This window comes from Dysidea avara, chromosome 7 (assembly GCF_963678975.1).
Source record: "Dysidea avara chromosome 7, odDysAvar1.4, whole genome shotgun sequence".
Classification (NCBI taxonomy): Eukaryota; Metazoa; Porifera; class Demospongiae; order Dictyoceratida; family Dysideidae; genus Dysidea; species Dysidea avara.
Window position 1 is genome coordinate 36661883 of NC_089278.1, and position 13915 is coordinate 36675797.

The 13915-nt window shown below is 37.0% G+C and overlaps 2 protein-coding genes across 11 annotated transcripts in view; one reads left to right on the forward strand and one right to left on the reverse strand.

Annotated features, from left to right (window-relative positions):
• LOC136262568 (GRIP and coiled-coil domain-containing protein 1-like) overlaps positions 1-2781 on the reverse strand; it is a 38127-nt gene extending 35346 nt beyond the window's left edge. For 3 of the 9 annotated variants that reach the window (XM_066056897.1, XM_066056896.1, XM_066056895.1), the window contains exons 1-3: positions 2414-2775; positions 2189-2360; positions 1157-1249 (exon numbers count right to left, since the gene is read on the reverse strand). In XM_066056897.1, the coding sequence (XP_065912969.1) occupies positions 1157-1249; positions 2189-2239 (144 nt within the window). In that variant the 5' untranslated portion in view covers positions 2240-2360; positions 2414-2775. Of the gene's footprint in view, positions 1-1156; positions 1250-1571; positions 1652-2188; positions 2361-2413 lie in introns of all 9 variants that reach the window. The other 6 variants (XM_066056899.1, XM_066056898.1, XM_066056900.1 and 3 more) reach the window with 4 other exon arrangements.
• Positions 2429-11617, forward strand: LOC136262567 (FERRY endosomal RAB5 effector complex subunit 3-like). 2 transcript variants are annotated; one of them, XM_066056892.1, is made up of 10 exons: positions 2429-2700; positions 5549-5663; positions 5794-5922; positions 6169-6253; positions 7907-8028; positions 8961-9290; positions 10565-10767; positions 11233-11290; positions 11340-11407; positions 11461-11617. In XM_066056892.1, exons 1-10 carry the CDS (start codon positions 2698-2700, stop codon positions 11548-11550), a joined length of 1203 nt encoding a protein of 400 aa, XP_065912964.1. In that variant the 5' UTR covers positions 2429-2697; the 3' UTR covers positions 11551-11617. The 2 variants fall into 2 exon arrangements, with proteins under 2 accessions (XP_065912964.1, XP_065912963.1); XM_066056891.1 differs by lacking the exon at positions 2429-2700 and adding an exon at positions 3354-3470.
• The last annotated feature ends 2298 nt before the right edge of the window (positions 11618-13915 follow it).

A 13915-nucleotide genomic window follows, 5' to 3' on the forward strand; every position in this document is an offset into this window, starting at 1 on the left:
GGTTTTCATTGATCTGTGCTTCCTTTTTGCATCAGATGTGTTTGTGGTACTTAAAAATCATCTCCAGTTAGAAGTATTGACTTTAATACTCAGTTTATAGCGTTTTGACTTGGAATTGTACAAATTTTGGATCTTGTTTCACAGTTATAGCTCTACGCTTCTTAAGCTTGTTATCTGCTACCTCAGTATGTTTGTAACAAATGTATTAGAGTAATTTTTACTCCTTGATCAAATGAGCTAGAGAATTCTCCAATTTTTTTTATTAAAAAACAGTAATCTCCTTTTGAAGCCATATTAGTCATATGAAAAATATCTGTTTCATACATTTAAAGACAATACTATTACAAGCCACTACAAGAACTTTAGGGGAGTTTTACAATTAGCTGTAGGAAGAGAATCAATTTTTGTGTTAAAATTACAGTGTTTTGTAACCACAGTACAAATTTCAGAGAATTTCACTCAGATTTGTACTAAACAGACGTTCAATTCATCAGGTGGAGACAGTGGTTTTACAGCTTCATATAACAACTTTGTGGAAGCCATAGGACATACTTGCTAATGTATTATGTACTGAAACAATTCACTGTATTGTCAAAACAAGTAAGCCAAACTGTTATCCAGACAAAATGTCTAGTCACACAACAAATCTGATTCCCTGTACTGACAAGGCTTCAGTCTTCTCAAAGGTCCTACTGGGATGGTAATTAATGAATGACCCTTATATGAGAAATCATACTTGTGCACAGGAAATGCCCCACATCCCACCCTCAGGCTGTGTGGTTGCTTTGGAATTTGCCTAGATCACAAGTTATCTGGAGATCATGCTGAAATCCAAAACAAAACAATTATGGTACCGTAAACAACTTAAGTTTGGCAAATCAGCATGCAAAGTATCTCAGCCCTAACATGAGCTGAAGAGGATAAACTTAAGCTTTAGCCAGCTAGCTCGCAGTGAAGCCATCTAGTGATGTTGCAATACAAAATTGACTTGGAAACAGATAGTGATGATGTTTGTGAAATAGCGTTCACAAATTTTTATTTGTCACTATTTTCAATATCAACAATTTTACCACCAAAATCTTTTGTGGTTTCATTCTCCTTACACAAATGCCCAAAATAATTATAGCATTCAACGCAAACAGTTCCATATCATTACTTTCAACAGGCTCTGCAGTTCCATCAATTTCTGCTTATGGTGTACCTCCTCCTCTTTACCTCTCCGCTGTTGTTGTAATGTACGTGGATGGACCTGTGTGTGTAAAGGGTATGATATCAACCAGTAATATGAGTGTGTGTATGTGTGCTAGACTGTCTAAAAATGTACCACCATGATTTATACAAACAGACCAAGCTGGTTATTCTGAGAAACAAGACCAATTAACAAAATATGGAAAAAAGGAAAAAGTGACCTACGCAATACACCTACCATCTAGAAGGTGCAACACACTTCATGGTCAAACCTGGATTGGCCACACAAGACAGAAACATCTTCCCAATATACATTACTAAGGTACGTACAGGATTCCACACTAACAAATGATAATCACCATATGATTACTACAACTTCTAACTTGTTTGGTTTTCACAATTGTCTGTGTTGTGGTGTTGAGTTATTATAGGTTAGTCAGTCTCCACCCTAACAACTTCCTGTCTATAATTAGAAGAACAAGGTGTTTCTGAATGGATGTGGTTACACATGTTGAATTGAATAAACAGACATCTCGGGCTGAAGCAATATCAAACAGCGAAAGTCCATATAGTGTTAACCATGGACTTATGGTTGGCTGAAGGCACCAGGCAGTCAATTACTAAAATACTTGTTTTGATATTTTATAAAAAATATAATTGTGTGATGGACAGTCATGTTAAAGATATGGGTGGGAAGATGTTCTATTGTAATATACTGGGAACTAGAGTAGCTACACTGCCATACACACTTGAACCTAATCATACGTAGGTGTTAACTGCTTATAATCTGTGGTATGGAGTATATGAAATGGCACAGATCATGGACACGTCAATAGGAAACTTGTCATGTGATCTTACAGAATTCATTTCAAAACAGGCAAGTCTTGTTCACAGAAGTCTCAGTAATGTATGTACCTTATCAAGGCACTCTCAGAGTCTATATACTGCACCAAACAAACCTAGCTATTTACAACTTGTTACACATACGTACATCACATACCTGTGGAATGTTTCTTTTCTGAGTTATCCAGTGACATCCAGTGTAAAACATCAAGGATTTTGTGGTACCAATTACTGAGTGATGATCGAGCTGTACTACACAATCCTTATAAATCACCAAGTTGAATATTACTTCTCCCCTACTATTTGTTGGAGTTTCAATTACTTCAACACTAATGTGAGTTTGATGTGATGTCACAAGTTCCATTAGTCTATGTGTGTTTACCTTCATTTCCATTTCGTGTAAGAATGGAGATCTAGGATGGAGGCCTGATCTTCTGTGTATCCAGTACAAGCTTCCAGCCATGGACTAATAATACTAGTTCACAGTTCCAGGGTGCCCAGCTCATTGACACCGGCAACTTCTTTCCATCATCAGTTCGCGCATCTATGATTCGCGTTATCATAGATTGGAGTTATCGACCCGCTTAATTCTACATAAAGCTCACCCACTGATCATGTGACTAACCCTGGGCTTGACCCTCGGACTAACCATGGACTAACGATTAAATGGCAAGTTGTTTTATAACTGTTTTCTGTGCTGCATAATGCACCTATCCTGGACCTATCCACTACGCGCCCGGGAGGGGGGTAGGCGGGGGATAATTATTATCCCCACTCCCGGGCGTGGCGCGGGAGTCGGCGTAGTGGGGATTTGACTTTTTGAAAAATCTAATTCTCCGCCCATGGGGGAACGACTAGTGGTCAAATCTCCATGTAATATGGCTGTAAGGAACTTTAGGAAACAGGTCAATTCTTTTAGCTTGCAAGTTAAAACAAACACCTAAAATTTCAAGCAGTCAAAAATGCCCCATTGAATTTCAGGTCAAAATCCTCCACTAATCCCCTATATATCACCAGGAGAACTGTTGTTTTCCTTAGCAAATTGCTGCAGTGCCAGTTGCAATCGTGCTCTATCGACTTCATCAAAGCAGGCTTTCAGTTGACTGTCGAAAAACAGTTGGCGATCACGAAAAGTAGAATCAGCTGGTGAAGGAAATGTTTGTAGTAAGAAAGAAAGACAATTTGGACAAGGTTTGTACATCAGTGTGTTAATATTATAAAATAATGGCATAATGGTAATACCCTCCCGCCCACATCATAATAATTAGAAAGGCTGGATGAGAAACTAATAATCACCGAATAGGGGCCTTATGTAAAAATTATGAGGACTGCTTGGCAGGATAACGGGTAAATTAGCTGCAGCAATGGCTGGACTTGGTACAACACATTCAGAGAGTGATGTGAATTTGATGACGAGGGAGCACACTCATGCACGAGAAGTAACCTGATATAATTTGTTGTAATCTTTATCTGTCCTCGTATGAAAGCCACATTCAAATAAACTCCTGCTGGAGTTTCCAGCACATTTGGAAAATAAATCCTGGTCTCAAGTATAGACTCTGGCTATTAATAGAGTCTACTTTTAGTGTCTTGAACTCTTTCCTTGTTGATGTCCTTGTCCTCTTTCCTTGATGCTGTTTCTTCAAAAACTAACATTAAGTTTAGAGCCATTGGATATGTATCATACAACTGTTTTTCAATCATTTTAGGCCTTGACTATACTTGTTTAACATTTCACCATGACTAAATGCCAGGCATCACTCAGACATATCCTCAGTCTCAAATATATAAAGGCCCTATTCATTTACAGGTATGTCAAAAATTGTTGGCAAGGAAATACAAGCGTGAACTTTTTTTATACAAGGAAATATAACTTCATGGACTAGTAAGGTTTTAATTTGTAACTGCACTAAAGTTTTCTAGGATGAGTACAATCCAAGTTGAAAACAATGTTCTGAGAATGAGTATTGTGTGTCTGGATGTACACCTGTAGCTAGGACTACACCAATTTTACAGTATCTATTGTTATCTGGTTGATGGTACTATTTAATGAAGTATCATCAGAACTGTTACATTGCTGCAGGTACCAATTTTGTGTAGCTAACTAGCTCATCACTTGCTAACAGAAATATTTGATGCTGATGAAGGCTTACTCTAATAGAATGGTCTAATAGAGCAGTCACTTTATTTTCAGATCCCTGAAGTTTGGATTTATGGTTGCTAAACTGCTAGTAAATATTCGTACTATGTGATTCAGTAATGTTTGGGTAGGAAATGCACAGGTTTGGGATTGAGTACTGTTGTCTCAATTCACTGACCCTTCTCTTCAATCTTTACTTGTCAAATTGCAGTTTTTGGCAACTGAATTTGTCACTTAGATGATTGAATTTGAATTTGTCACTTTTGCATTAAAATTCATTTGTATAGCAAGATTGGCAGCTGGAGAAAACACGAAAACAAGATGTATTCTTGTATAACTGTAGTAAACAACTCTGTATACAGAAGCTGATAATTGTTCTGCTACAACTTTTCAGCAACATTCACAAGTTACTTGTGAATAAGTTAATTAACTTCCTATCAGCTTTGCTTAGTTACCTCCTATCAGCTTTGCTTACAACTAACTCAGTTACCTTCTAGTGTCTCAAGTGTAACTCTCCATGACAAAAATGATTACCTCATTATGAGCGGTTATTATTATTATTAACACTTTACAGTAACCAGCACTGAAGGTCTGACAGCAACATGTATTAGGATTACCTAACCTAATTTCATGGACTTAGACTTAATGGCTTGAGTTGCTTCCTTGTAAACAATTGTGACCATTTCAACAAAAACCTGACTTGTTCGCACATCTTCCAATTTTTTTAATTTTCTTAGCATTATCTAGAAATGGATCATCAAAGTTTCATCCTTTCGTGGTGGGGTAGTTTTGGAATTGTATTACTAGATGCAAGAAAATTGATTTCTATAGCGACTATACTGAAAACAAACGGTTACGTTCGCAGCCAGAACTTCTGTTTGCATTAGTCTGCAGCATTGGAATTTCATTTAAAATTCACTATACACTGTAGATTAGCAAGTACAATGTTAGCTCTGTAGTCACTTATACATATGGGTATGAAGGGACTACAATCTTGTTTATGTTTACCGCATTGTAAACAAACATATGTGATACATAGACTGTTGGGGCTACAGAAATAAAGCAATATTTTCAAACTCTTCGTGAGCAGGCGAATAAGATGGTGTATAATTTTAATTGATTTTAGTCTTCCTTCTCTGAACAATGGCCCAATAAATACTTGTGTGTCTTTTCTTTGTAGCATGTGTAATTTTACGATTTTTAAGTGTAGTTTTTCTCAAAACCAATGTTTGTGCAAACAAGTTGAGTTTTTGCTGAGCACTATTTAATTATGATGAATTCTTGTGCCGAATTCTAATGTCAATGTGACAAACTCAATTGCTAAAACAGTATAATATAGGATACTTATTTTACTTAATGCATATTATAATTTTGTAGTCCCTGGGAGCTCACTGGGCAAGTGAACTAAGTCAGTTGCAAGAAACTCAGAAGAGAGAGTATCGTGACTTTGTAGTAAAGCTTCATGATGACATGTTAAATGATGAGTTGGGAAGTGAGTCTGATATATAAAGTATAGCAGTATATGTACTCTAGTAGTGTGTGGCTGTTCTAAGAATTACCAGTATATTATACTCTATCACTAACTGATTGTGAGACATGCTCAATGTGTTTACACTGTTCAGGGGACAGGACTCAGTCTCTTTTGGGTGACAAGAGAGCAGTGTCTTCAGGCTCCATTATTCCACAGGAGGAAGGGTACACTGAAACACCACCTGAACCACGAATGGAGGAGAGTTTCACCATCCATCTTGGTAAGGAAATTCTCTGTATCTATCATTCCGTACACCTGCATATACAGTACAAAATTAGCCCTTTGGAGGTCACAGTCTATTAGGAGCATTCAATGTAGTCTAACAAAATTACTGACTATAGGCATACTTGTTTGTGCCTATAGCATTGAGGATTACTAAATTACTTGTTTTATGGATGAGCATACCACCAAAGGGTCAAATTATTAAAATTCTGAGACCATGTTGTTCTTGTTTTCTCTAATTCAGGTTCCCAGTTGAAGACGATGCACAACTTGAGAATGTTATCATGCAACGTGTTGGACTTGTGTAGGCACTCGACCACATTTACTGGGTATGTGTGTGATCAATAGTTCATAACCTCAATGATGTGTATAGTGAACTTATATATGGTGTGACAGAGTTTGTGTGTTATTTGCTATACACTAGTTACCTGCAAGAGATTTGGAGAGTGGGGTGGGGTTAGATATAAACATACTTTTACTTGTAAAAGAATTAATGATTCCAGTTTTAGGGTTTTTACAGTATTGATTTTGTCCTTTACACAATGGTGTGAATTTCAGGATTATAGACAACATAATTAATGGCGTACAAGGCAATGTGTTAATAATATTATACCCCTCACAACAATATTAAATAACTTTTAAGAGTCAAACTTGGATGGCAAATAATAGTAAGAAAGCAGTATTTGTGAGGAAGCCTGTAATTGCTTCTATTGAACACTTTGAAACTTTGCGGAATTTCTGTTGCCTAGGCCTATTTTAAGTCCTACATTTTCTGTGCCATTTTTTTATTCTTTCATCATGAAGATTGTATGTTCCACACAACTTACCGCCTATCAAACATGATCAGAAGATAGTAACCAGCATCTGTAAATTTACGTATTTTGATTGCGTGTAACATAGACAAGTGGGAACTGCACAAGTTATGATGGTGTGTGACTTGTGGTCCCTTATACTATATATTCTAGCAAGCAATAACCATTATGAGATTATTGCATAGCAGTAATCTCAGCATATTCTTTTAAGATATACAAGCGGGTCTTTAAAATGGTTAGAGGCCTGCTAGAAAGACTTCAAGCATTGCAAATCTCACTTTGATCATTGAATTGCTGTGCATATTGCAGGCTAATAGCCCGCAGTAAGCAATCAGTCACTCAAGCCAACATTAGTTTAGCCACTCAATTAAGTTTATAACTAGACAGATGCTATCATCATGGAGCGAGCTGTAATTGTGCTTTATATGATCTTGTGACTGTGAAGCAGTAGCAGTCATTACATATATTGAACATGTTCTGAATAACTACATAAATATTACAATTAAAATCAATGTATATACATTTCTTTTATATTCCGCTGCATATATTATGGTTGGAAGTGTCGAAGACTGCGCAGTCAATTGTGAACAATCTGGTAGCTTTTTGACTGTTGTCACTAGTACTATGACTGTCATCATTCAGTTGTAAATAGCTGCATTATCACTATGAAGGTGCTTGGAGTTGCGTGTTTTCGCTTCCACCGCTATTGAAGATTCCAAAAACATGTAGGCAGCCTCTTAGGTGGAGCTCATTCCGAAGGTGTGCAAAATCAAGAAGTTGCTGTGACAGTGATGATGACAAATACAAATAAGGAAGTCCAGTAATCTCCACCATTGATTTCATCCGTGACGTTGACTAAAGAACTAGTAAGGTTTATTTAATCGTAAAGTTGCTGTGTAATGAACAATGACTGATATTGATCGTAAACTGTCATGTAATCGACGATGACTTACAGCTCTCTTGCCAGTGTGGGGCTTGCTCAGGCTCACCCCAATAGTTCCTAAAATAATCCGTAAAGTCTTCAAACTTTTCTTTACCAAAGTACTTCATGTTCTGATTCACCAAAACTTTTGTCATTTACAGTAGTACTGTACTTTAATATGCTATTCTGTACAATTAGAATGTGTTTGAAAGATAATGTGGTCACTACTTGACTTATATCCCCTATAGGGGTGCTCGCACATTCCAGCCACACAAACTGCAGACAGCCATGTCTCTCTACTCGGAAAAGTTGTCTGCATTGATCTTACTGGTCGATAGTCGGATCAACACACTGGGAGAAAACAAGAGAGGTATAGTTGTACTGGAGTATAGTATGTGTGAGACACCCTTAATATTGAGACAGTGTTTTGCAGCTTACTTAGTTGTATATTGTGTTATTGTAAAGTCATGTAGTGGAAATGTTTATTTGAGAAGTGTCTCAATGTAGCTTTCATTCTGCATGTCTGATTTGGTAGTCAATACTTATCACACAAGTACAAGAAATTAAGGATGGAATATCCATTACTTCAAGTGTAGCTAGGCAACCTCCCTTGTTTCACTACTTTATATTTCTATGGAATACAGAAATTCATTTTGCTTGTACTTGTTTGGTTACTTTTTGTAACATAATTATGATTGGTAAACTTGCACATACCACACGAAAAGAAAGAATGGTGCCTGACTTTGTCTGAATGCGGCCAAACCATAGTGAAGTGTCCATTATGCTCTTGTTCAGCTATGTCCAGGAAACAAAGAATGGTACAAGGAATACTTCTACAATCATCGCTCACTATGGACAATATTGGCAATTCCTGCTACAAATGTAGAGAAGCCATTATACAGTACCATAAATTGTCGATACCTTCCACTATCGGTTTTAGATGGGACACAAAGGAGGACAGGGCATGATGCATGCATTGTATGTACTGGCAGTACTGTGGTATTCCAAAAGCACCTGTTGGGCTGAAGTGACATCTATAGAAATATTACCTGTAGTTTACTTTCAGTGTGGTTACTTTGTTGTTCCTACTGTCCAGCACTATAAATCTAAAATTACCCACACAATACAATAGACTGAACATTCCTTGGACTGTAGAGTAGTGTAGATAATAAGACAATAAAGGAAATTTGGAAATAATGTGAAAACTTTGATTTTGCCAAAACAGACATTTTTTTTGTAAAGAAAAGCACCATTCTCAATTATTGCCATGAATATAATGTCTTCATTGTTTGGTCATTGTAGTATTTGCTAGCATCACTCACCAGTCAACTGATTTCCATTTTGCTGATATTGATGTGCAAATCAATGCGATCCGTAAACTAGCACAAACCACCAAGCAGGAGAACAAAGACTCTACCACCATTAGTCCTAATGGAATCCTAGCTACTGATGAGAATGGCCTGGACGTGCCATCATCTCTGAACTCATCCTCTCTTAGTGACTTCTCTAATGATGGTAGAGAACATGGCTACAACTTGGCAGCATTCAGAGGAGGAGATGCTGAAAGTGGTGGATCTGAATTAGGTCCTGCAGGATTTCTGGAACACTCTGAGTCAGTAATGTTATCACCAGGTAGGTATACTGTGTGGTTACATCATGATAGCACTGTATTATCAATAAAGTGAAGTATAAGTGAGTTACTTTGTCCAGACAATATAGTAATGTACTATTTCGTTGGTCCCCAATTTACAGTAGTTAGTTAGTTAGTTAGTTTGTCAGTCAGTCAGTTAGTTAGTTGATTAGTAGATAGTTCAGTTAAATAGTACAAATATAATATTCCATAGAAACTTGGTGAAAGCATTTTGGTAGTTCTGAAAACATATATGGGTTCAGTTATTGCCCAACCAATACAGCATGCTGAGCTGCCGTGAAGGAAAAATGACACTGGTTTTTGTTGGGTTAATCTTTATAATCTCTACTGTACAGTGATATATAAGCAAACACACTCATGGCACAGTGTATTTTAAATTTGTTGAATAACACACAACACAAACACACACACACAAACATACACATACATCGCACGCACACACACTACACACATCTGCATGTTTAATCACCCACACTGCTTTATACAATCCAGACAATTTGATGTCACTTGTGTCATACTAATGACGACTTATAGGGGCTGTACATAATACACCATCTTTTCCCCTCGAAATAAACTGTAAACTGGTTCCATTCTGGCAACTATATGATTTCCTAGTCCTTCTAACTGCTAGCTTTCTACTACTTGTCATTCTCAGGGGTATATTCCGATTCTCATGAAGGTGTGTTCTGGTCTCTACCCTACAAATTTGCACTACATTTGGGCCAAGGTTCTGGCTTTGTTCATTCATTTCAGCTGAACTTTAACTCACAAACTTGTCCCTTAACTGACATCATTCCAGGCAAAGAAGTAAACCATTACTTTCACTGTTGCACTCTATTTTGTCTATGAGTCCACCTCTAAAAGCACCTCACTTTCTTACATGCACATTGTTTAGAACACATAGTACACATCTGACGTCAGTACTATTCGTAGTGGCATGGCAGTGTGACACATGCTTCCATAAATTCATGTTTTAATTTTATCACATTTGCTTTTTGTATGAAAGTTACCAAATTGTAAGGTGAGTTCTTTAGGTACACATTTGAAATCCATAACAGGACACAGTGCATAAAAAAGAATTGACTGGTATAGTTTGCTGGCAGGTACTGTGTGCTTAAAAGTAAATAACCCATAGCAACATCCCGGAGGAAGAAATTCCCACCAATGAGTGTGCCTTCTACTTTACCACCAGCAGTGCTGCAAATATTTTTATCTAGGTTTGATCATTTTGGTTATTGTACACTCTCTCTCCCAGGTGATGTATATGTGACAAGACATTCTAATTTATCAGAAGTTCATGTCATCTTTCATCTTGTCACTGATCCATTGTTGTCAGTCAGTGACATACCAGCACGTCACTCTGTCATGGTGGGGTTACGTAACTGCTTACATGCTGCATCACATCATGACATACACACCATCACTATACCACTACTGATGGTACATGACATGTCACCAGTAAGTCAAATTGTGACTTGTGTTCTTATTAGTATAGTGATGCCACGATATGAAAAATTTTAATATGACAATCACAATATCATGGGACTTATATCATGATAGTCACAATATATTAAATGAATTGAATACGTTGATGTTTTCACAGTACAAGATTTTAATTTTAACGATGATTTGACTAAAAGTTCACTCTTTTATGCATCACCACATGTTTCCAGAGAAATGTCCTCATAGTTTACAAATATTAAGCCACTTTTCACTAAATAATTTGTATTTTTTATATCACGATATAGATTTTTTCTCTATCATGATTATCATAAAACAATTCTATCACAATAATAAGATATATCATGGCATCACTAGTTCTTGTAATGTATGTTGCCCTCCAACAATTGCATATCCTTGGAAATGTAAAATTAATGTTTTAGTAATTTGATTTGCTGTATATGAAATATGTACTGTGTGTAGGAGATGACTATTAACTGGTGTTTGAAACGAGCTGAACTTGTGATGAAGTGTGTTAAAGGTACATGATATTGCTGTCAGCTATTAATGTAGCAGATTACATGTGGTAGGTTTTATGATGGAGAGCACGTCATGGGGAGGGGCTGATGCACGCACTATACAATTTGTTGTTCCACCAGTAAGTCATGTAATGTATGAATGTATACATGTCACAAAATTTACTATCTATAGGGTCTGTCAGATGAGCTGTTTGTTGACTTGTGTGAAATGTTACCACGTGTGTTTCGTATGGCCAGTACCCGTAATTTGACAAAGAGATAGTCAATGTGTAGCTTTATGTGTCATAATAATGTTATGGTTGTCAAGAAAAAAAAGCAATAGAACTGAATACATAGTTACCAAATACTTCTAATATGTATGCCTATTACTCACTAAGGCCACAACAAAATTAATGTGGCAGGTAAACTAGAAGATAAAGAATGTTATGATGGCTGGTAGACTTGTGAATATTGTGTAAGCAACTGCAGTTATAGCAAAGTGAAGGGATTAGGGAAATATTGATTCTCCACTTTATTTCAGAAATGCTTTAGCTCCTGCATTTGTAGAGATATACTCTAATCGAGCAGTCGTATACCTATATATAAGCTGAATAGCCATCTGACTGTCCATCTGTCATACCAAACTTGGTATGAATCAACACAATCAGTGCTGATAATGAAACACTCATCATCAGGCTACTCTAGGATTATTATCACCAGTTCACAAGTGCTTCTGTTCATTCTCTGTGGTGCTCAAGGTGTAGAGAAAATCTGAGCTACATTCCTTAGTAAACTACAACACAAGTAGTAGAACACTCAACTAACATGTAAGATGCACCCACATGTTGACACATGTTTTTCTTTGTAAACAGTACTTTTTTGTGCACCTTTTAAAACTCAACTTTACTTCATAGTGTCTTCACATGCAAAGCACATATCGATTAGCGAAATTAAACACTTATCACCTTGCAACTCTAATATGTTGTAGCAAATCAATACGTGCTTTTGATATAGCAATGAAGGCTCTGATGGTAAGAGAAAGATCACGAAAAGTTGCATTCCTGTCAAACCACAGACAAGTAACTGTGGCGATTTATGTACCTCCCTTAACGCCAAGTGATTACGACCAACCTACATGGGTTTGATCTGCCTAGGTCATAACTTTTTTTCATCTTTAGGACCTTTTTGATGCACCATTTTGTTCATGGAATTTTTCATCCACAAACTCTGGACAAATACAGGTACATTTGCAATTTGCCTTCCCTACTACAAAAGTGCTCTGCATTCTATGCTATGTGCCAGTGCTGAGTATTAAGATCTGTGTGTTTATCCAGTGTGTTGTATTAGGCTTCTTTCACACTTACATGTTTTAAGCATAATTATAGGTGTGCACTGACATGCAAAACTGTATGAGGCTTTATTCAGATTTTCCTCGTTACTGCTATAGTAAATAAATAACTAGCATGATTTGGCAGGTACTACTGTGCATCTGAAAAATGATATTACTGCCACCATGTGTATACCATAGTCTACACTGAGGAATTGTGTGTGCAATCACTTGACTTGACACAACTGTTTCGCTAATCCTGCTTATATCCGTTCACTCTAAATATGCTTATAGGATCATAATCATGTTACCTTAAAGGACTTTATCACTTTCATAGAACATTTGCTTTCCATACAGTAACTATAATTGCAAAATTAAATGTGTTGGCTTTAAAAAATTATGCACAAGTTCAGTTTTGTTTAATTTGTTGACAGTAAGGTAAACATCATGTAGAAACTGAAACTGTGTTCTGTGTACAGTCTGTACACCACCTCCTGTCAAGTAGGTATACAATTGCCTTAGCTTGCATGTAGTTTAACTAACCCTGCATATTCATTATTAACTATACATACTTAAAGGATGGCATGAAGATCATGTACCAGTACTTTAGAGCACTATCAACATGTGTGCCAGCAATATAGGACACTAAAAATCACATTAGTTGTCCTGCAAGTGCATGTAGTAATAAAGCAGGTACCAAATGCTACAATTATAATTAATTAGTTCTTGCAATACTGATAGCATACCTGCATGCTCACATCAATACTTGCAGGATGGCATTAGGAAACCTCATGTTCTTGAAAAGTGACATCACCACGTATAACTACATGAATGACACTGGTGTTTAATGTGGAGATGGTCCTGCACATGTAGGAGGAGCTGAAATTGATTCCAGAGAATATGTTTTTTTCAACCTGCCTATGTAGTAGAAGGCCTAGTATTGCAATTGGATTGCAGTCACCAATATGATTGTACTTCCAGTACATAGCAGGATTCTCCATACCATAAAAAGGCCAGTACGTTGTACTTATGCACCTATCAATGTTATTCCCCACCTCTCCCCTCCTGGGCATAAGAGGGAAAATGGTAGAGATTTGACTTTAAAAAAAATCAAATTCCCCACCCATGGGGGAACAACTAGTGGTCAAAGTATGGCTGCAGTATATACACTTTAGGAAACAGGCTAGTTCTTATGTAGCTTGCAAGTTAAACAAACACCTAGAATTTTGAATGGTCAAATGCCCCACTATTGGGGAAGAATTTCAGACCAAAATCCCCACTAAGCAGCCCAGGGGGAGGGGATAGGTGCATTAAGTACCCA